General features: G+C 44.9%; 2 protein-coding genes and 1 pseudogene across 2 annotated transcripts; all 3 read left to right on the top strand.

The window, feature by feature from the left end:
- The first annotated feature begins 3,595 nt into the window (after positions 1–3,595).
- Positions 3,596–7,927, top strand: LOC123161952 (putative disease resistance protein RGA4). The gene is made up of 4 exons (XM_044579760.1): positions 3,596–4,167; positions 4,234–4,852; positions 5,480–7,577; positions 7,900–7,927. Exons 1-4 carry the CDS (start codon positions 3,841–3,843, stop codon positions 7,925–7,927), a joined length of 3,072 nt encoding a protein of 1,023 aa, XP_044435695.1. The 5' UTR covers positions 3,596–3,840.
- Positions 7,928–11,125: 3,198 nt separating this feature from the next.
- On the top strand, positions 11,126–13,261 carry LOC123156689 (uncharacterized). The gene is made up of 2 exons (XM_044574849.1): positions 11,126–12,430; positions 12,833–13,261. The coding sequence occupies exon 1, from the start codon at positions 11,218–11,220 to the stop codon at positions 12,424–12,426; it is 1,209 nt and encodes a 402-aa protein (XP_044430784.1). The 5' UTR covers positions 11,126–11,217; the 3' UTR covers positions 12,427–12,430; positions 12,833–13,261.
- Positions 12,832–22,685, top strand: LOC123156688 (putative disease resistance protein RGA4; annotated as a pseudogene).
- Positions 22,686–23,753: the final 1,068 nt, after the last annotated feature.

Genomic DNA, 23,753 nt, shown 5'->3' with positions numbered 1-23,753 from the left:
ATACATGCACAGTACGTCATGCATAACTCATCGATTAGCCGGCCACATACCATGCATGGAGTAAACAAAAGAGAATGTGCTCAAGACAGAAACACTCACCCAAAATGGTAAGGAAATAGAATATCACTTTTGAGTTCCTGCTTTGTAAGAAACTGCCACAGGTCTGCCTCCATGTCGGCGGGGTGATGCTCCAACACATATCCATTAACGATGTGTGGGTCAATGAACCCAACATCATGGATGTTCCTTACTCTGCATTCCTTAATCTTCATTCTGCATGTATAATAGCGGACACAACAATATAGTTAGGACATATATATAGTGCAGGCAATATGAACGAGATGGGGTAGAAATAAATCACTTACAGAACGTAGCAACCGATGATAGATTTGTCGAACTCGCGCAGATTGAAAAGCTAGAACAATTCACTCAGATGAATTTGTACATAGTAATGTTTGAAGTGATGCTCATATCTAACTTCCGCATAAATATATTCTTTGGCGTTTTTATTTTTTATGTAACCCTTGTACCATTTCAGCAGACCTTTCATTTGTGGAGGTAGATCCTCTTCCTGCGCAGGCTCGACGAGAGGCCCATTCTTCACATATGTAATTACTACCTCCTTCACTGGCGCCTCATCAAGGCCTAACAGTTCACGAAGAGTAATACCTAAGTTGGCCGCTTGTTCTCTAGCACTCGTTACAGTCAATCCATGTGCTGCCGCAGCTGCTATGATATCGGGGTCATCCGGACCGGCGGCTTTCACTATAAGCGGGGCAATCGATTGTTTACTTTGTTCCCCGAGCTGGGCAACTCGTTTCCCGCTTTTTTTACTTTCTAATTCCGTTTTCTCGGCCTCCTCCAAGGCTTTGTTCTCCTGGTTCTCCGCCCGCTCTTTCTTCTCCTTCAACATGAGTGCCTGCCTACGAAGTTCACGTGCATAGTCGTCAGGCAGATTCTTCGCGGCTTGGGACGGTGTGCTCAAAAATGACTTAGCCCACTTCTTTTGCTCATCAGAAAATACTGGCTTGGGCTCGGGCTCTCTTTTCTTCTTGCAGTCCGCCTTCCATTTCTCATGATCAACAGCCGCGGCCGCGGCAGTTTCCTCGGCACTACGTTCCCAAGGCCTTGTGGGGAGAGGCTTCAGTGATGGCTCCGGTACCTTTGTGGTCTTAGGTACATAAGGGTCCGGGTTAATAATCCAGGACTGCTTCTGCTTCTTTGCCGGAGGTGGATTGGGGGGCGGCGTCTGATCACCCGCCGGACGAGGACTGGGGGGCGGCGTCTGATCACCCGCCGGACGAGGACTGGGGGGCGGCGTCTGATCACCCGCCGGACGTTGTGGACTGGGGGGCGTCGGCTGACGTGACGGAGGTGTAGGTGAACCGCCACCACCACCACCACCACCGCCGCCGCCACCGCCACCACCACCACCGTAGGGGGGTGGACTTGTTGTCCTTGGCGCCTCGCCTGGAAACTTGATAAACTTCTTTTGCCATAGAATGAAATGGCGCTTGACATCTCCAAGTCTTTTCTCCCCTTCAGGTGTAGCAATGTCAATCTCCAGGTCCTCAAACCCTTGGACTATGTTCTCCACCGTGACACGAGCATAGCCATCTTGAATGGGGTTGTTGTGGTGGAGTGCTCCAGGTAAACATGGTAAAGCACTGCCGATGGCTACCTTCATGGACATGTTCCCGATAGGATAATACAGATGACATTCTTTCATCTCCTTTATATCGTCCACGGGGTAGCGAGGAGGCTCCGGTGCAGTAATTTCGACCACCAGAGGCTCCGGTGCAGTAATTTTGATCGTCGGTGCATCTGCACCAGCCGGTGGGGCCTCTGTGGAAGCCACGCTGCTTCTCCGCTGCTGGCTTCCGAGATCCGCTGGATGATCTTCATGCTGCGCCCGAGCTGCATCTCTTTCGGCTACTAGTACACTCACGGTTTTCTTCATCACATCCATTTCCGATGCCAACCGCGCCACAACATCTGCTTCCCGATCCATCTTTCTCTTCCGACTTCTGTAACCGTACGGGTCATCGTTCTGGGGGAACCCTATTTTCCACGGAATGTGCCCCATGCCTCGTACACGTCCTCCGTGTTCAGGATTCCCGGGGTACAACGACTTTTTGTGATCCTCTAACATGCGATCCAAATTCTCCCTCTCCTTTTCAGTTTCGCAGCGTCTCCGTGCATCAGCAATGGTCCGACCAAGATCATCAACGGTCTCATCACGTGCCTCTTCTTCACCTTCACCTTCCCCTTCACCTTCCCCTTCACCTTCAGCATCCTCCATGAAAGTATCACCAAAATGAGCAAGATAGCTTTCATCGATGAAATCATCCCCTTCTTCATCTTCTTCCATTATAACCCCTCTTTCTCCATGCTTGGTCCAACAATTATAGCTTGGCATGAAACCGTGCCGAAGCAGGTGCAGGTGAACTTCTCTTGAGGAAGAGTAACCCTTCTGATTCTTACAGTCAACACATGGACATATAACAAAACCCTTCTGCTTGTTCGCATTAGCCACTACGAGGAAATCTTTCAAACCCGTAGTGAACTCGCGGGAGAGTCGGCTACCGTACATCCATTGCCGATTCATCTGCATTATTATAATATAAAATATATAATTAACCATCATGCATTTGTTAAACTAACTAGCTATAAACAATAGAAATTAAACAATGAACAACACACATGCATATTTTATCAATGACACACATGCATGAAAGGTTCAAGTTGCTAACCGCGATCGAGGAGGAACCTCAAGTGTGGCTCCAACACTTCATATCATGTTTGTTTCACGCTCTTGGGGCATTTCATCAAACACCTTGTGTGCATAAGAGGAACCAAAAGCAAACCTACACCCCCTTGTGAAGCTTGTGAAGAGAAGTGGCACCAAATGGCTAAGTGAGTGCGCTGAACTGGTATATATAGGGGAGGAGCTTTAGTCGCGGTTGGCCTGGCCAACCGCGACTAAAGCCCCTCACGTGCACCAGCTGGCCACCGAGCGCCCTGGGCCCAGGCCTTTGGTCGCGGTTCGTCTGCCGAACCGCGACTAAAGACTTCATTAGTCGCGGTTCCTACAGTTTCGCGACTAATGGGGCTGGACGGAAGCCTCTTTTTCTACCAGTGTTTGTCTTATAGGCGCATCCATTAATTAGCACAAGTACAAACAATATATTACTCGCGTCGTCCCTTTCGTTAGTATTGTTTATTACTCCCTCTGTTCCTAAATATAAGTCCTTGTAGATATTTCACTATAGTCTACATACGGAGCAAAATAAATAAATCTACACTTAAGATGTATCTATATGCATCCATATGTGATACATAGTGATATTTCTATAAAAACTTATATTTAGGAACGGAGGGAGTATTAAACAGGTAAGCATCAAATTGCTGCACACTATTCTTGCTTACGTGCACAGTGATGCAAGACGTACGGCAACATTTCTCTAGATAGTGGAACAGTTGTACTATATATCCATTGGATTTTTTTCTGCCATAACTTATATGCTTCCAAAACCATTATGTTTGCCATTTGCGATTTAACATTTGTGACTGCTTTTCCTAAGCAAGTACCTGGCAGAGACATCGATGTGGTTACAAGGTATTGGCGAAGCTGCCATCAGGCACAACAATGCTGAGAAAACAAAGGGCAACTGTTGTTTTTATGTTGCGGTAGTGGATGGAACCAATCGATGAAACCAAACACATTCTATTTGTACCTCTCCCTGAAAGCAATCGCATCTTCCTTACACTATCTCTTCTCCACATTGCATTGCACTGCACTCGTGCTTCTCTGTGGTCTTGCTAGCCCTTGGTGCTCCAATGGCCGCAGTGGTGGCCACCATGGTGGTTGGACCACTAGTCAAAATCGTGATGGAGAAGGTGTCCAACTACCTCCTCGACCAGTACAAGGTGATGAAGGGCATGGAGGAGCAACATGAGATTCTGAAGCGCAAACTGCCCGCCATCCTGGACATCATCACCGACGCTGAGCAGGCGGCAACCCACAGAGAAGGCGTAGCAGCCTGGCTCGAGGCCATCAAGAAGGTGGCCTACCAGGCGAGTGAAGTCTTTGATGAGTTCAAGTACGAGGCGCTTCGTCGTCAAGCAAAAAAGAAGGGGCACTACAAGGAGCTTGGCTTCCATGTGGTAAAACTCTTTCCCACACACAACCGTTTCATATTCCGTAAAAGGATGGGGAAAAAGCTCCACAAGATTGTGCACACCATCAAGGTCTTGGTGACCGAAATGAATGCCTTTGGCTTTAAGTATCAGCAACAACCACCGGTATCCAGTCAGTTGCGGCGGAAGGGTCCTGCTAACACTGACCCAAAGGAAATCATGGAAATCATCAGAAAATCCAGAGCCAATGATAAGAGTGCGATTGTTAGTAGACTAGTTGGGCAAGCTAAAAATGCAGATCTTACAGTTGTTCCCATCGTTGGAATGGGGGGACTCGGGAAGACCACGTTAGCGCAACTTGTTTACAAAGAATCTATAATTCAGGAGCATTTTGGTTTGTTGATATGGGTGTGTGCCTCTGAGTGCTATGATGTGGATTCTCTGGCTAAACGTATAGTTGAAGCAGCTCCTGAGAAGAAGGATGGTGCTACAAAAGCAGTTTTTGAGAAGGAGAAGGATGGTAGAAAAACATCTGCTTTCAAGAACAAGGATGATGGTACAGAAGCAACTGCCATGTCAAGGAAGACACTACTTGATAACCTTCAGAATGTTGTGAGTGGGCAAAAGTACCTCCTTGTATTGGATGATGTCTGGGAACGGCAAGTTCATATTTGGCATGAGCTCAAGGCCTTCCTTCAACATGGTGAGAGGGGTAGTGTGATCTTGACAACGACTCGTGATAATGAAGTGGCTAAAAAAATGGGTCGCAATGTAGAAGCTTATAATCTCGCATCGTTGGAAGAAAAGTTCATAAAGGAAATCATTGAGACAAGGGCATTTAGCTATCTGCACGAGGAAGAGAAAAGGCCTGAGAAGTTGTTAAATATGGTTGATGAGATTGCGAAAAGGTGTGTTGGCTCTCCTTTAGCTGCAACAACACTAGGCTCTATACTACGTACCAAAACCAGTGAGGAAGAATGGAAAGCTATATCATCTAGAAGCAGCATTTGCATCGAGGAGACTGGAATTTTACCAATACTCAAGCTCAGTTACAATGACTTGCCCACACGAATGAAGCAATGCTTTGCTTTTTGTGCTATATTTCCCAAGGATTACGAGATTGATATGAACAAGTTGATCCAACTATGGATTGCACATGGCTTCATCCAAGAAAAGCAAGCTCATCTTGAAACCATTGGCAGGCGGATCTTTGATGAGCTAGCATCCAGGTCATTCTTTCAGGATGTGGAACAAGTCCAAGCCACAAGTAGTCAGGACTCCGAATTGTGTTACTCTAAGACAACATGTAAAATCCATGATCTTATGCATGATGTTGCACTTTCGGTAATGAAAAATGAATGTGCCTTGGCAACTGAGGAACCAGACAAGATTGAATCTGTTGTCACAACTGAGGAACCAAGTCAGAGTGAGTGGCTTCCAAACACAGCTCGCCATTTATTTTTGTCATGCAAGGACCCCGGAAAAAAATTAAATATATCTCTAGAGAGCAGCTTTCCAGCCATCCAAACACTTTTGTGTGATAGCTCTATGAGTAGTTCATTGCAACATCTATCAAAATACAGTTCTTTGCAAGCATTACAACTCTGCTCAGCTAGAAGAACATTTTTGCTGAAACCAAAATATCTACATCACCTGAGGTACCTAGATCTCTCAAGAAGTAGATTTATCAAAGCACTTCCTGAAGATATAAGCATTCTATACAACCTTCAAACGCTCAACCTCTCTGGTTGCACATCTCTTTGTGAACTTCCAAGACAAATGAAGTACATGACCGCCTTGCGTCACCTTTACACTCATGGTTGTCCAGAGCTGAAGAGCATGCCAAGAGACCTCCGAAAACTCACATCCCTGCAGACACTTACATGCTTTGTAGCAGGTAGTGACCCTAATTGTAGTAATGTTGGAGAGCTCGGAAATTTGAACCTTGGAGGTCAACTAGAGCTACGTAATCTGGCAAATGTGACAGAAGTGGATGCAAGAGCAGCAAACCTCGTGAACAAGGAGCTAAGAAGATTGACACTAACATGGACCTTTAGATGGAATTATTTTGGAGATCAAAATTGTTGGCGGGATGATAAAGAGGATGCAAGAGTGCTTCAGAATCTCAAACCGCATGACGGACTACATGCCATACTGATAAACTCCTATGGAGCCACCACCTTCCCGACATGGATGGCTATGTTGCAAAACATTGTTCAGATCCATCTTTTCAGTTGTAGAAAACTAGTATGGTTGTTCAGCGGTGAGTGTGATACATCTTTTGCATTTCCAAATCTGAAGGAGCTTATGCTAAAAGATCTTGTTTGTTTGAAGAGATGGTGGGAAATAGATAATGATGGGATGCAAGGAGCGGCGTTGATGTTTCCTCTACTTGAGAAGCTGCATATTAGCAACTGTGTAAAGTTGAAAGCATTGCCAGGACATCTGACCTTCCCTAAGCTCCAGAATGTTTGTATCCAGAGATGCCCAAAGTTGACAACTACAGCTAAATCACCAAAGCTTAGCGTATTGAACATGGAAGGACATGAGGCAGAGTTGTTCTTGTGGGTAGCGAGACATATGACTTCATTGACCAATCTGGAGCTGACTAGCATTGAACATAGTACAGATACAACCTCAATGGGGGCTGAGAATAGTTTGAGGGAATTGGTAAACGTCAAGGAGAATGGGAATGCTCAAGACTTTCCTCTAGAAGTTTTGGTGTTGCGTGACTTTAAGCCAGGTGTAACAGAGCTGTGTGCATGCTTTGTACACCTTCAAGATTTGTCAGTTGTGAGGTGCCATGAGCTCATCCACTGGCCAGAAACATTGTTCCAAGGATTGGTATCCTTGAGGAAACTTCTGATTGGGTGGTGCGCTAATTTGACTGGATATGCACAACCTTCTTATGAGCCATCAACATCATCAGAAACCAGTCAGCTCCTGCCACGTCTAGAGTCTCTGACGATAAGGAGTTGTAAAAACATGGTTGAGCTCTTCAACGTCCCTGCATCACTCAGGAAAATGTACATTTATGATTGCAGTAAGCTTGAGTCCATATATGGCAGGAAGCTGCAGCAGGGACAGTCAATATCATTCATTCGTCAAGGGTCATCCAGTATAGAAAAATTATCATTATACTACTGTGATGGCTTAACAGGGGCCCTCTATGTTCCCCCGTCCCTCAAGATACTCAAAATTGATAATTGCGATGGGTTGGCATCTCTGGAATACCGCTATCCCGAGTTCCATTCCTTGGAGTTACTCGAGCTTAAGGAGTGCAAGACCCTGGAATCCCTACCGGAACGAGCATACTCATCTCTTCGGTTTCTTGCCATTAGAGACTGCCCTGGTCTGAAGACGCTGCCTGCAAGCCTGCAGCAACGCCTTGGCAGCATCCAGGAGGAACACGTAGAAGCCCGTCTTTATAGAAGTAAGCACGCATCAATTACCTTCTCTATTATAACTTACTCCCTCCGTCCCAAAATTCTTGTCTTAAATTTGTCTAAATACGGATGTATCGAGACACGTTTTAGTATTAGATACATCCGTATCTAGACTAATCTAAGACAAGAATTTTGAGACGGAGGGAGTACTAGTGAGTGTTAAATGTGCTAGTTAGAAAATGATGATAGCATCACTAGTAGTGCGACAGAAGACTAGAGCAAGTTAAATATTCCTTTATCTAAATCCGCCATTTCTTTAATGATGTTCCCCTAAGTGCAAGTTTTTGTATTAATACTCTGCAGATAAGCCAAGACCTATGCTGCTGAAGCCCAAGACATGAAGTATGTCTGCAAAGGCTTGGAGGATATGCTGTCTGCAAAGGTTGGTGGTACTGACTGTACCCCTCGGATATATTCTGAGCGAAAAAACTACATGCCATGTTTGGCTTTCTTCTGGTGTTGATTGTTTATGGTTTCTTTGTAGAATTCTTACAGCACATACAGACGGACGGAGAAGAGAGATCACTTGGAGTAGAACTATTGTCTCGCAAGACCCGCCAGGATCATACGCTCCTACATGAATGTTGTTGCCATGCTGAGTTGCAAGATCAGTAATCAGAAAGTGCTTCAAACACGTACCACTGTTTTATCCCCTGAAAGAGATCTTGTTCGAACAATTAGTACATGTATTTTCCGCTTATTTACCTACGGGCTGTTATATGATTGTACTTTTTCTTTGAACTGGTCCTTTTGGATCTAAATTATGCCAGTATTTGCTTTGGGTGCTTTGCCCAGGAGAGGTTACTTGTTGTCTTGTTGACTCAGTTTTCTCTATGTCTGTCCGACAGTCTCTGAATAACTTTGGTATAACTTGATAACTCAACGTTTCCTACATATTTTGACTTGTAAATACATGCATTGTTATTTACTGATCATCATATACATCTGAATTCCCCTTTATATAGCACTAGGAACACTGTTGGTTGTGCAGTGAGGTTAGGAACTTGGGTGCACGTTGTCAGTGCAGGCTAAGATTTCAATTCCTGACCATATGATGTTAACTTGGAGACTCGCCGGTATCCACAGGAAGTTCTTGCCCTGTTGGCTTTGGTTTGTTTCAAGATTGGCTGCCAAAGAATAGGTAGGTATCTCTCTGTTGTCGCTGTGCGTATATGAAACCGTAGCAGGAATTGTGGCACCACTGCACATATGATCTTTTGGTTGGTCGGTCGGTCTGTCTGTCTGCCTGGGTCTGTATGTATGTACAATGATGGAGTACTATTTTGACTCTACTACATCCACGTCCATTATTGACTATTTTAGCTACACAGATTATAAAGGAATGGACAGAAATTCAGAATGTTTACATAACACATAGTGCAGTGATACGGTCGTGGACCAGTTAATAAGCAGAGAGTTCATCCCCCGCAAAAAATAAAAGAAGCACAGAGTTCATGTTTTTAAGGGATAGTGGGCTTGAGAGATCATGCGTGGTTTGAGTCAGACCTTCAGTCCGACCGAGCATCCGGAGAGGTCACCGGCGTTGTACTCCTCGGTGATCCTGACCTCGATCGGGCAGCTTGTCGATGGACAATGATCTGGCGTGCCGTTGCCCGTTGATGCCCTCGGCATTCATCTGGTTTTTGTCCGGACAGAGAGACATGTCTGTTGATACTATCAGGCAAGTGCAGCAAGATGGTAGTAGTAACTGGTTTCAGACAGTAGCTTGGGGATCAAGCCGTGCAATCACTTGTACGTATGATGCTGAATTGCAGATGATGGATCTGATCTGGTCTGGCCTGGCTCCAAACCACCCGCCGCACAACAGAGGTGGCTTCGCTGCATATCTATCACAAAAGGGGTGGTGCCGCACTAGTCCAGCTCTTGATCACTTGTGATCCTTGACGTTAAACGAAGCAGTGTGCTGATGAAACGCTTTGTGGCTCTGATGAAACGCTTTGAAGGCGTTGAATTGAGCAAGTCTGAACCTGATGGAGGCAGTCCAGTTTCTCTGTTTTTATGTCCTTTGGCCGATAGTCTTTTTAAAAAAAAAATGGTTGGATTGCTTACATGTGTCACGTGGTCCTTTGACCGATAGTTATTTACACGTGCAGCTGGAAATGGAATTGTTTTTCTTGTTTTAACTAATTTTGCTACGAGAATCAGCTTCGACTATCAAAAAATAAAAAAAATTTACATACGCAAAAATAAAAATAAAAGCTTTTCATGCACTAAAAATGTTGATGTATACGATGAATTTATATTCATGTAAGAAACATTTTTTTTACATATTTCTATAAAAATTCCATGGATTAAAACATATGTTCATATAGTAAAGAAATGTTCTCTCTGTCGAAATAGGCTTTCGCCCCGCTTTATAAATAAAGCAACGGTCCATACATCGTCAGTTCCACAGCATGCCGCAAATAACGGTTGGGGCCACAACAAAGTCAAGCCCAAGAAAGCATAAGAGCAATAGAAAAAAAAACACCTAGTGGCGGCCGCAAAGCGGCCCTACGAGGAAGATAGTCGACGCACCGAAGCCAGTAGCTCGTCCATTATCAAGCCAAGACGGTCGCAATCACGCTGCCTCGAGAGCAGGTGCCAGTGCTGCAGGAAAAGCAAGGAATTTGAAGGAGTCACACGCCTTCCTCGGAAAAACCTTCTCTATCATCATCTTATTCCTAGTAGTCCAAAGAGTCCACGACATCGCCGCAAAAATATGCCAAAATAGGCGGCGATGGCGTGACGGCCGTACAGCTCTAAGCTGGAGGAACTCGGAGATTTAGGGCCTCCCATTCAGGCCCCAAGGCCTCGCGGACATACGTCCAAAGAACCCTTCGCACGGTACACGAGAATAGGATATGGGTCCCAGTCTCTGAGACCGCACAGAGAGGGCATAGACCATCACCAGGTCTGTGCCACTTACGAACCTCAGTCCCCGAGGGGAGGCGGTCCCGTAGTAATTGCCAAACGAAAATCTTAATCTTTAGAGGTACGGGGGCTTTCCATAATGGGGACAACCAAGGGATGTCCGGCGACCAGCAGAGGGCCTGGTAAGCCGTGCACACAGAAAACTCCGCCGACGGTGCGAGCCGCCAGGATACCGTGTCCGGATAGTCCGGGAGACGAGCGGAGGGTATATTAACTGGAATGTTTACCACTTATTAAAAAATGGTCGTACATAGAAGAAACAAATTAGCATATAAAAAAGTTTAAATATTTTTAGAAATAGATTAAAAAAATAAGTATATGTGTTTTTAGAAATAGTATGCAAATGAAAACAATAGCCTGGCTTAGAATTTTTCCTTTGGAAATTGCCAATGCCGTGAACATGGATTGTATTCTATTTCTAGCTAATATATTCGCTCTTTCCCGCAAAGAAAAGAAAGTATATGTGTTTTTACAACAGAGAGATTGTATTGTATGTGATTTTTTATTACAAAGCAAATAGAGAAGTTTGCTTCGGTTTTTTTGATGAGTTGAAGGAGACGTGGAAGTGATAGGACGAGCAGAAGGGGAAATCAAAGGCGGGTACGTCTTCCTAGAGCAGAGACGGGAAATCGAAAGCCCAAATCGACAATCCCCCCCTCCCCTCCTCCCCACTCCACTCAACCCCACCCCCACCCCAATGGCGTCGCCGGCGCCGCCCTGCAGCCCCGACTCCCCGCCGACAATGGAGAAGCAGGCAACCCTGCCGGACCACCTGACGGAGGAGATCCTCCTCCGCGTCCCCACGGCCGCCGACCTCGCCCGCGCTTCCATGGCCGGCCCCTCCCTCCGCCGCATCATCGCGGACCATGCCTTCCTCCGTCGCTTCCGCACCCTCCACCCGCCGCCTCTCCTGGGTATACTCTTGAACCCCTTCCTCCCAGCCCAGCCGCCCCACCCCTCCGCCGCCGCCGCCCAAACACTCACCGGCACCGACTTCTCCTGCTCCTTCCTCCCCTTCCGCGAGCAGCCCTGGACTCTTCGCGACTTCCGCGACGGCCGCGCCCTCCTCTGCGCCGCCCCCGACGACTGCACCCTGGCGAGGGACGTGGCCGTGTGCGACCCGCTGCACCGGCGCTACCTGCTGCTACCTCCCGTACCCCAGGACCTGTCCGATCTGGTCTACCACTGCCAGCTCTTTCTTGCTCCTGCCGCCACAGACGACGGTGCTGACACTGCTGCAGACGCTTCCATGAGTTTCAGAGTCATATGCTTGGCCAAATACCAGACCCAGCTGGTCCTCTTCGTCTTCTCCTCATCAGGCCCTCTTGCCGGACAATGGCACACCACCGTGTTTGATGGTTGGAGCGCTCTGATTGCGGAAACTAGTCAAGGCGATGATATGCGATCCGCCACTGCGTTCGGAAAGCGCTACTACGTGCACGGATGCTTCTGCTGGGCGATACCCGGGATCAACAAGTTGCTCATGCTCGACATTGCTATGATGGATTTCTCCTCCGTCAACCTCCCGCCTAGTCCGTGGTTTAATTCCCAGGTGGCCTTTGTGGAGGCAACAGAAGGGAGGCTTGGGATGCTTATTCTCAGCGACAATCGCCTCTTGCACACCATTTTGGTTAGCATTGGGGATGACCCAAAGCAGTGGCAAATGGGGGATGTTGTCACATTACGCCATGGTTGCTGCTATTACTCCTTCATTGGTGCAGCTGCGGGATACTTACTCCTACAAGGGTTTCCAGACGACCCGTATGAAATGCCAGGCACGGACTGTTTTTCACTGAATCTCCAGACTATGCAGCTTGAGCGGTTCCCTAGGAAGGAGTTCATGATGCCATTGCTGGGTCAACTGCATGTGGGTTTCCCGCCATCCTTGTCTCCACCAACTATTTGAAGGGGTAAGTAAGCTTGCTCTTATGTTTTGCTTGTATTGTCCATGCCATATATAGGATCGATACTGCAATGTATTAGCTAGCATAGCGTCCAAAGTTGCTGGGTGATTAGCTTTAAATTAAAATCCATGTGTTTCCGATGTCACGCTGACGCTTATGCCCTGTGAAATTTCTGTCCTTGAACTGCAACTACAAGGTTATTTAACTTGATTAGAGAAGTTTGAAGACACATTTGGTGCACAGGGCACTGGGTACGTTTGTGTTTTCCGCTAGTATAAAATGTATGTGGGACAAACAAACTTAGTGATAAACGTTTGTGTCTATTCAGTATCTGAAACTAAATGTTTTTGTTTCATCTATGTAACAAGAGAGGTTGGTTTCTCATCACATCACATGCTATTATTGCAGGGCTTAATCCGCTGCGTATGGGACTTGTTTTGTGTCTGCCTGGCCGCTGGTTGATCATTGCAAGGAAGGATGACACATACATCAAGTAATTGCCTGTGTTTGGCTTGTTGACTTGAGTCTCGCATCCGATCCTTTTGATGGCATACATGCACGCATGTTGGTTGATTTGGCATGTGTGCAACTTGAGTGCTTTCATATTAGAACGCCCGTCCACCAGCCCACCTGCCCCATATATATTAGATTGTAGTAGTGGTGTAGTAGTAGTTGTTGTGGTAGTAGTAGTAGTACTGCTTAAGTTGTTGTGTTTATTTGGTGAACTGGATGGAACATGTATGTATGAACACCGTGTTAATCCTTGCATGGTGCGTACAGGTAAGTGCCCTGCCGTTACTTTGCATGTTTCATTTAATTGTAATGCTTAGTAATCTACATGCACTCCCAGATCACATCAGAGTTCCTTTACCTGTGCCTATTGTGCATTGTCATTGATAAAAATGGAAGGTTTTTTTAACACCAACACGGTCAAATCTGCTTATGTTATCAGAAATGGAGACACCAACATGGCGAGTCTGACCTGTCCGAGTTCTGTTTGGCGAGGAGAGACTAATTATAGGCGCCATTCATTCAATCTGCATACAGTTTAGATGGAGGATAACAATTCCCTGTAGTTGTAGTACATCTGTGATAATCTGAATCAATGGACATAATGATCAGAATTATTGCAGCTAAATCTAGGACTAGTTACAATTTCCTGATTGATAGCAGCTGAGCTGAAGTGTGAACTTCAATGTTATAGACCCTTGAGACATGGAAAACCTGAAGTAAGCTTACACAAGTCTGCTAATAGGCCTCTGGTTTCCCAACGGAATTGACAGCAAAGTAGCTGCAAGTTTTAGACCCTGAGCTTTGGCATTGCTTTTGTGTTTCCATTACTGGTTGGTTGAGGAGTCTTGTTCCTTCCATGCAGCATCTGTGCATATCCTGTTTATGGTAGGCAGCTTAAATATGTCCACTGTTGATCCCTGCATCTGCAATTTTTTATTTTTTTTACTTTCGGCATCCCCTTGAGTCTGCTCCCTGATACTCCCTCCGTCCGAAAAAGATTTGAGGGGCAAGCTTTTTCGGACGGAGGGAGTAGTAGTTTTCTCCTCCAGAGAAAAGCAATTTGTGACTCCTTGGGCTGCATAAAAAACATGTATAAGAGTACTTTGAAATAACTTGCCATTCCTGGATTTCCAGAGGCACCACATGGATGTGAAGATATTGGTAAAGAGCGGCATATGTGGGTGATTTGAGCTAGCTAGGTGAAGAATGATACTTGTAATACCCTGATACTCACTGTGCTGGCTGTTCTCTCTGTGTTGCCTGCTCCTGATCGATGCTCATCATCTTTCCTGGCTGGAAAATGCATATGTCAAACTGTAGCAGGAACTGTAACAACAGTGCATGTATGAAATAATATGTGCACAAAATGAGCAACTTATGGATGCCCTCAGGCATGCCTTTAGTGCCCCCGGTCTCGAAGAGTAATCTGTGTCCAGACTCCAGAGAGACATGACACCGTCAGCCAAATGTGCCAGCGTTCACTAACTAGTTTCAGACAGTAATAACATGGGATCAATCATGATGCAGGTGACCACCGGCCAGGTCGACCTGCTGGCGGACAAGCCAGCCAGTGAGCGAGGAGGCTGTAGATCACATTAAGCTGCATTGCCCTTGCCCAGTAAGTAGAGGCACGGAAGTTTGAGGCATCAGCCATCTCAGAGTGCTCAAGATATGTTCACTCAGGTATGGCACCTCAACAGAAGAGCAGATATGGTGTTTAACAATTATGTGTGTGCTACCTGACTTGCACTGTTTGTCTTATATTGAACTAAACAGAGCACATGCTATGTGATTGCCGAGAGGTTTGTGGGAGTTAAGAAGGGCTCAGATATGCTAACTATGTTTTATGACAGTGGGCTTCAGAGATATTGCGTGGTTTTCAGGCCTGCAGGCAGGCAACAGCGTCCTGATCTGAGAGTCGCCGAAGGCGTTTTCTGGTTGTACTCCTAGGCGATCCTGACATTGGGCAGGTTGTCGATGGATGCTGACCTCAGCATGCCGTTGGTGCGTCGATCTCGAAAAGGTCAGGGGGCTCCCTGAACTGCGATGAGTTCACTGCATTCTTCTGTATGTGCAAAGAGACAAAATGCAACTGTATCTAGCTGCTTGTTTCAGGTTTAGTTTTAGTCAGCCAGTTAGAAGTATTCTTGCATCCAACTATGCATGTTCTATGATCCAGATTAGTGAGATTTAATAGTGAGAGCATGCGTTTGGGGTTTTAAAGAAGGTCAAACTGAAACAATGGCCTACTGCCCGCCCGTGCCGGCCCCAACAGAACATCCCAACTGCAGCAGACATACAGATTCATCAGTCTTCAGAGCTAGCAACAGCCGGCTAAAATATCATTCTGAGTCTGAAGAGAAGAACAAGATGAAGCAGATCGATACAAAAGGCACGAAGACAAGTATATATTTTTGGTATCACAATAATGTTTGCCGAGAGATTTTCTCGTTCGGACCTTTATTAAGAAATTCTCGCTAATCACAGTTTTTATGTATCGGGCAGTATCTTTCTTGTCCGGAGAAAATTTTCTGCTTAGTCATCATTATCTTAGTTTTAACCAAAATACGTGGTTGATTTTGTATGTCCTTTAGTTTTGTGCCATAGTGATTATTTCCAGTCGGACCCCATCTCTTCATTGTTGACAGTTCCATGAGTGTTAGGTGACAATTTTCTTGTTGTTCTCACAGTCCTCGCCCCTCAAGAATATTTTCCATGGATATCACTTTCTCAATTGTTCATAAATTAAGAAAGTGATGTACAATTACATATCATTTTTCTTTTCTTACCAAGATAGATGAACATTATCATTTTATCAAGGCCAGGTCACATAGTCATCGTCATCGACGGAGGAGGATGAGGAGAAAAATGAAGGCCATGGTGCCATCTGAGCCAACAATTCTCAAGAACTGTAGGGTCAGTGTTTCTAATCTTGTGGGTATGTCCCTTTTCATGTGTTGGGTAGTATCTTGCTTAGCGAAATTTTCTACTTTGACATCATTATTTAGTTAGTTGTAACTGAGTATGTGGTAGGTTTTTTATGTTCTTTTTATTGTCGGGGAGATTATCTTCGGTCACCTCATCTCGTAGTTGTCAACATTTCCATAATGTTAGGAGATGGTTTCTTGTTGACCTCACACTACTCGCTCTTCCAGACTTGATTTTCCTCAGACAGCATTTTCTCAATTTTCATATATCAAGAAAACGATGTGCATAACTATGTATCAATATTTTTTTGTCGATATAGATTACAGTTTTACATGAACGAAGTAACCTCTCTGTTCTTTGCCGACAATTATTTGTTTACATGCTATTCTCATACATCTACGAATTGTTATGATTAGGTCTCTCGTAAAAAAAATATTGTTATGATTAGGTGGCACGCACTTTTTGGCACCCTCGGGCATTTTTTACAACGAGTTCTTAGTTTTTTTTTACCAATTATGAGTGTATTAGCACATATATTTTATTTATTCCTGGAAAATTACAACACAAGAGATTTTCTCACTTGGACTTTATCGGCAAATTTTCATTAATTTAGTGGGCCCACGCACTTTAGTTTTTACATGACATGTAGTATGTTGCTCCAAAAAAAAGTATACTTAGACATCATTTTTTTTTTGCTTAGTTTTAACTTGTTACATGATTTATTATGTCATGCTTTTTTGGCATAGTATTGGATCAATAAATTAAAAGATCAAATTTACCGTCACTATATTGAAATAATTTGGTCAAGGTTGACGAACATTTCTCATGAGCAGTGGAAACATCTTTTAAAAACGTTACATATGGAAATATTATCTTGAGCCATTCTAAGATTCGCATTAGTTGTAGGCTCGGATTCTTATAAAGAAATTGTAATCCTATCGGTTCTTCACTTTCTACTTGCTCTGAGAGATTTTCTCGTTGGATAAGTTCTTAATTTGTAACTCCGCGGATTCACACTTTTTTATGCTCACTGATGATCTCGCTACTGGAGACCTATTATTTTGCTGGGACATCACTTTTCTTAGTTCTAGTACACGGTTCCAGCACACACAGCTAGCTGCTGGACATGGACTGAAACCGAACTCACTCACGAACACAGCCAATCAAAATTATGGTAATGAAGACACCTAGTACTAGTAGTACTAACCACTAGTAGTCACAAGACTCATGATTACTCGCCTCCATCCCGAGAACAGTCGCTAGGAAGAGGCCATGGCGCTGTCAAGTGGCCCGTCGTCGTCCTCGTTCGTCGGGATCAATCAAGGACGGAGCGGGGGAGGTCCCATCCCGTCCTACAACTAGGTACGATGCTCGCATTTGCTTCATTGGATGGCCAATCTTGAGTACACAGCTATCCATTTCTAGTGGAGGTGGAGCCACTTGTTAGGTGTGCTGAATAATTCAATCGCTTTTACTGCCTCCTTGCACATGGGGTTTTCTTCTTTTGAAGATTGAGATGACAAGGGAGAGATAAGTATGTCGGTTTATACTTCTAGAGAGAAGCTAGCGGTGAGGAGACATTCACCATTTAATTACTGGCGCAGCTGCATCCTACTCGTCCCATTTTATCAAGCGGGAAGAGAAAAGTAGTAGAAGAAGAAGAAAGCATTGCCTGCATCCTACTCCTCCTCATCGTGTAAGCAGTAAGCACCGGGATCCTCCTCCTCCGCCGCACTTCCGTCCATAGCGAGCCCCGGAATCATCCACATGTATGTCTCCTCCAAACTCAATGCTAGCATTTTTTTGGTTCCATTTTCTCAGAAGCAAGCGAGCAAGCACATTGTTTGCTCACACCATTATTGTCTTCCTCACCTTGTTGCTTCTCTGTGTTCTTTGCATGTGTTTTCCTTAGTGTTCCCATGGCGGAGCTGGTGGCCACCATGGTGGTCGGACCACTGCTCTCCATTCTCAACAATAAGGTATCCAGCAGCCTGCTCGACCAGTACAAGGTGATGAAAGGCATGGAGGAGCAACATGAGATCCTAATGCGCAAGCTTCCTGCCATTCTGGACATCATCGCCGACGCCGAGAAGGCGGCATCCCTGAGAAGAGGTGCAGCGGCATGGCTCGAGGCCATCAAGAAAGTGGCTTACCAGGCCAATGAAGTCTTTGATGAGTTCAAGTATGAGGCGCTTCGCCGCAAGGCCAAAAAGGAGGGACACTACAAGGAGCTTGGCTTTGATGTGGTGAAACTCTTTCCCACCCACAACCGCTTCGTCTTCCGTAACAGGATGGGAAGGAAGCTCCGCAAGATTGTGCAGGCCATCGAGGTCCTTGTGACCGAAATGAACGCCTTTGGCTTTAAGTATGAGGAACAGCCGCTGGTCTCCAGTCAATTACGGCAGACTGGTCATGCTAACACTGACCCAGAGGAAATCAAAGAAATCATCAATGAATCCAGAGCCAATGATAAGGGTGCAATTGTTAGCAGACTAGTTGGGCAAGCTAACAATGCAGATCTCACAGTTGTTCCCATCGTTGGAATGGGCGGTCAGGGCAAGACCACCTTAGCGCAACTTGTTTACAACGAACCTGCAATTAAGAAGCATTTTGATTTGCTCCTATGGGTGTGTGCATCTGAATGCTTTGATGTGGACTCCTTGGCTAAAAGTATAGTTGAAGAAGCTCATGAGAAGAAGGATGATAGCAAAGATGCAGCCACTTCCAAGAAGACACCACCGGATATTCTTCAGAATGTAGTAAGCGGGCAAAGGTACCTCCTTGTATTGGATGATTTCTGGGAACGACAGGTTGAGATTTGGAGACAGCTCAAGGCCCGCCTTGAATATGGTGGCATGGGTAGTGTGGTCTTGACAACTACTCGTGACGAACAAGTGGCTGAAATAATGTGCCCTATTGGAGCTTACAATCTCAAAGCTTTGGAAGATAAATTCATAAAGAAAATCATCGAGACAACAGCATTCAGCCGTTTCAAGAAGGCTGAGGAAAGGCCTAGCGAGTTGGTGGAAATGGTTGATGAGATTATGAAGAGATGTGTTGGTTCTCCTTTAGCTGCAGTAGCACTAGGCTCTGTACTGTGTACCAAGACCAGTAAGGTAGAATGGGAGGCTATATCAATCAGCAGCAACATTTGCACCGAGGAGACATGAATCTTACCAATACTCAAGCTCAGTTACAATGACTTGCCGTCGCATATGAAGCAATGCTTTGCTTTTTGTGCTGTGTTTCCCAAGGATTATGAGATTGATGTGGACAAGCTGATCCAACTATGGATTGCACATGGCTTCATCCAGGAAAAGCAAGTTCCTCTTGAAACAATTGGCAAACAGATTTTTCATGAGCTTGCCTCAAGGTCATTCTTTCAGGATGTGAAACAAGTCCAAGACTGTGTTGAGGAAATTGAATACAATGGCTTGTTTTATTCCAGAACTACATGTAAAATCCACGATCTTATGCATGATGTTGCTCTTTCTGTAATGAAAAAGGAGTGTGCATTGGCTACTAAGGAACCAGCCAAGATTGAATCTTTTGTCACAAGTGAGGAACCAAGTCAGAGTGAGTGGCTTCCGAACACAGCTCGGCATTTATTTTTGTCATGCAAGGACCCAGGAAAAAAATTGAATAGTTCTCTGGAGAACAGCTCTCCAGCCATCCAAACACTTTTGTGTGATAGCTATATGAGTAGTTCATTGCAACATCTATCAAAATACACCTCTTTGCAAGCATTACAACTTTGTTCAGGTAGTAGATCATTTTCGCCGAGAGCAAAACATCTACATCACCTGAGGTACCTAGATCTCTCAAGAAGTTATATCAGAGCACTTCCTGAAGATATGAGCATTCTTTACAACCTGCAAACACTTAACCTCTCTGGCTGTAAATCTCTTGAAACACTTCCGAGACAAATGAAGTATATGACTGCACTGCGTCACCTTTACACTCATGGTTGTCCACAGTTGAAAGGCATGCCTAGAGACCTAAGAAAACTCACATCCCTACAGACACTTACATGTTTTGTAGCAGGTAGTGGCTCTAATTGCAGCAATGTTGGAGAGCTCGGGAATTTAAACCTCAGTGGTCAACTAGATTTACATCATCTAGAGAACGTGATAGAAGAAGCTGCAAAAGCTGCAAACCTTGTAATGAAGGAACTAACAGAACTGACATTCAAATGGACTGTTGGACCGGATAACGTTGTTGATGAGCCTAGCAGTCAGGATGATGCAAAAGTGCTCGAGAATCTCAAACCTCATAATGGACTACATGCCATAGGGATACACTCATATGGTGCCGCCACCTTCCCGACATGGATGACTATGTTGCAAAAAAGCGTAGAGATCCATCTTTTTGGTTGTAGAAAACTGCAATGGTTGTTCAGCAGTGGCCGTGATAATGAAACCTTCGCATTTCCAAAACTAAAAGCGCTTACGTTGCATGCTCTTGACTCTTTGGAAAGATGGTGGGAGATAGATAATGACAAGATGCACACAGAACAGATGTTTCCTCAGCTTGAGAAGTTGTCCATTAGTCACTGTGAAAATTTGAAAGCATTGCCCGGACAACCGACCTTCCCTAAGCTTCAGAATGTTCATATTAAGAAATGTCCACAGTTGACAACTACAGCTAAATCACCAAAGCTTAGTGTATTGGACATGGAAGGACGTGAGGTAGAGTTGTTCTTGTGGGTATCGAGACATATGACTTCATTGACCAATCTGGAACTGACTAGCATTGAACATAGTACAGATACAACCTCGATGGGGGCTGAGAATAGTTTGAAGGAAGTGGTGAACGTCAAGAAGAATGGGATCAAGACTTTCCTCTAGAAGTTTTGAAGTTAAGAGACTTCGAGTCAGCTGTAAGTATAACAGAGCTGTGTGCATGCTTTGTACACCTTCAAGATTTGTCAATTGTGAGGTGCCATACGCTCGTCCACTGGCCAGAAAAATTGTTCGAAGGATTGGTATCCTTGAGGAACCTTCTGATTCGGCAGTGCGATAATTTGACTGGATATGCACAAGCTTCTGCTGAGCCATCAACATCATCAGAAACCAGTCAGCTCCTCCCACGTCTAGAGTCTCTGACGATACAAAGTTGTGGAAACTTGGTTGAGCTCTTCAACGTCCCTGCTTCTCTCAGGACAATGCACATTAATAGTTGCAGTAAGCTTGAGTCCACATATGGCAGGAAGCAGCAGCAGGGACAGTCAGTATCATCGATTCGTCAAGGGTCATCCAGTATAGAAGAATTATCATTATACAACTGTGATGGCTTAACAGGGGTCCTCTATTTTCCCCCGTCCCTCAAGAGACTAGAAATTGTTAAGTGTGGTGGGTTGGCATCTCTGAAATCCTGCTCTCCCGAGCTCCAATCCTTGGAGCACCTCCACCTTTGGAATTGCAAGACCCTGGAATCCCTACCGGATGTGCCGCAAGCATACTCATCTCTCCAACATATTTGCATCAGCGACTGCCCTGGTATGAAGACGCTCCCTGCAAGCCTGCAGCAACACCTTGGCAGCATCCAGGAGGAACACATAGATGCCCATCTTTATGGAAGTAAGCACGCAGCAATCAAAAATCCGCGTCTGAGCCCGGGCTCAGATGCTCCCGCTCAGAAAAAAATTCAAAACAAATACTAGGAAAATTCAAAAAAATCTATTTTTTTTTGTAGTAGATAATTTGATGCGTGAGTTCCGCTGTAAATTTCAACTCATTTGAACATTTGAGCAGCTCTCGGCAAAAAAGATAAATCGGGTCAAAACAGTTCGTGAACAATACACTTTTTTACAGACCCCGATTTTGTCTTTTTTGCCGAGAGATGCTCAAATGTCCAAACAAGGTGAAATTTTCAGGGAACCTCACGCATCAAATTATCTACCACAAAAAAAATTGGAATTTTTTGAATTTTTCTAGTATTTGTTTTGATTTTTTTCGTCGGCGCGGGTGCAGCTGAGCCCGGTAGCAATTACCTTCTCTATTAGTACTAGTACTAGTGAGTGTTAAATGTGCTAGTTAGAAAATGATGATAGCATCACTAGTAGTACAACAGAAGACTAGAGCAAGTTAAATATTCCTTTATCTAAATTCTCCATTTCTTTAATGATGTTCCCCTAAGTGCAAGTTTTTACATTAATACTCTGTGCAGATAAGCCAAGGCCTATGCTGCTGAAGCCCAAGACATGGAAGTATGTCTGCAAAGGTTGAAGTACTGTTCCCAAGGACTTGGAGGAGATCCTGTCTGCGAAGGTTGGTGGTACTGACTGTACCCCTCGGATATATTTTGAGGAAAAAAAATACATGCCATGTCTGGCTTTCTTGTGGTGTTGATGGTGTATGGTTTCTTCGCAGGATTCTTCCAGCACATAAGAGAAGAGAGATCACTTGGAGTACAACTATTGTCTCGCAAGACCTACCAGGATCATGAATGTTGTTGCCATGCTGAGTTGCAAGATCAGTAATCAGCAAGTGCTTCAAACACGTACTACTGTTTTATCCCCTGAAAGAGATCTTGTTCGAACAATTAGTACTTGTATTTTCCGCTTATTTACGTACGGGTTGTTACATGATTGTACTTTTTTTTGAACTGGCAAGGCAACTCCTCTTTGCCCTGGCACTTTCAGTTCCTTTTATGTTAAAATTATGCCAGCATTTCCTTTGGGTGCTTTGCCCAGGAGAGGTTACTTGTTGACTTGGTTTTTTGGTATGTCTGTCCGTGAGTCTCTGTATGACTTGTGTATAACTTGGTAACTCAACGTTTGACATATATTTTAACTTGTAAATACATGAACTATTATTTACTGATCATCGTATACATCTGAATTGCCATTTATATAGCACTAGGAATACTGTTGGTTCTGCAGTGAGGTTAGGAGCTTGGGTGCACGTTGTCAGTGCAGTCTAAGATTTCAATTCCTGACCATATGATGTTAACTTGGAGACTCGCCGGGATCCACAGGAAATTCTTGCCCTGTTGGCTTTCGTTTGTTTCAAGATTGGCTGACAAAGAATAGGTAGCTTCTCTCTTTTCTCACTCGCTGTGCGTATATGAAACCGTAGCAGGAATTGTAGCACCACTGCATATGACGGAGTACTATTTTGACTGTACTACATTTTTTTTTATCAAAGAAGGGCTTGCCCCTTCCGATTTTCATTACTGAAAACCACTGAGTTCTACAGACGAGTTTAAACCGGAACGAAAAAAACGATCGAAAAGGAGCCAACATGGCCATATGCCATCTAACGGCCAACGGCCAACACAGGGCCAGCCACCCCATACATCCCCAAGTTCACCAACATCCACATAATTCAAACTTCCTAGAACATCATTACAGCAAAGCAAAGCCAAAAGCAGCAAAAGAGGAGCCGGGGATCCTATCTACAGGAACAACAAACATCAAGTTCACCGCCACAGGAGAGTCTTCATTCCAGCCTTGCCACATTGATCCTCCACCCCTGCCTAGCAGTGAACACTTTTGACTGTACTACATCCACGTCCATTATTTAGAATTGCCCTCGGTTTTGAATTGCGATGACTCCACTGTGCATTCATCTGGTTTTTGTCCGGACAGAGAGACATTGTCTGCTGATACTGTCAGGCAAGTGCAGCAAGATGGTAGTTGTAACTGGTTTCAGACAGTAGCTTTGGATCAAGCCGTGCAATCACTTGTACGTATGATGCTGAATTGCAGATGATGAATCTGATCTGGCCTGCCTCCGAACCACCCGCCGCACCACCAGCCCCGCGGACGAGCAAGCCGGCGAGGAGCCTCTACAACTTTGTACTCGAGCAAACAACCGAGGAAACGGCTACACAACTGCGTTACACGAGGCTCCTTCTTCTGTCCGGACAAAAACCAGATGAATGC

The sequence above is a fragment of the Triticum aestivum genome, chromosome 7B (genome assembly GCF_018294505.1).
Source record: "Triticum aestivum cultivar Chinese Spring chromosome 7B, IWGSC CS RefSeq v2.1, whole genome shotgun sequence".
Classification (NCBI taxonomy): Eukaryota; Viridiplantae; Streptophyta; class Magnoliopsida; order Poales; family Poaceae; genus Triticum; species Triticum aestivum.
This window is presented reverse-complemented; position numbering and strand designations above follow the sequence as displayed.

Coding starts and splice junctions, on each gene's coding strand:
- LOC123161952 (XM_044579760.1), top strand. CDS start 3,841: ATGGCCGCAGTGGTGGCCACCATGGTGGTTGGACCACTAGTCAAAATC. Junction 4,168..4,233: donor AGGAGCTTGGCTTCCATGTG/GTAAAACTCTTT, acceptor AAGCTCCACAAG/ATTGTGCACACCATCAAGGT. Junction 4,853..5,479: donor CCTTCAACATGGTGAGAGGG/GTAGTGTGATCT, acceptor ATGATGTTGCAC/TTTCGGTAATGAAAAATGAA.
- LOC123156689 (XM_044574849.1), top strand. CDS start 11,218: ATGGCGTCGCCGGCGCCGCCCTGCAGCCCCGACTCCCCGCCGACAATG.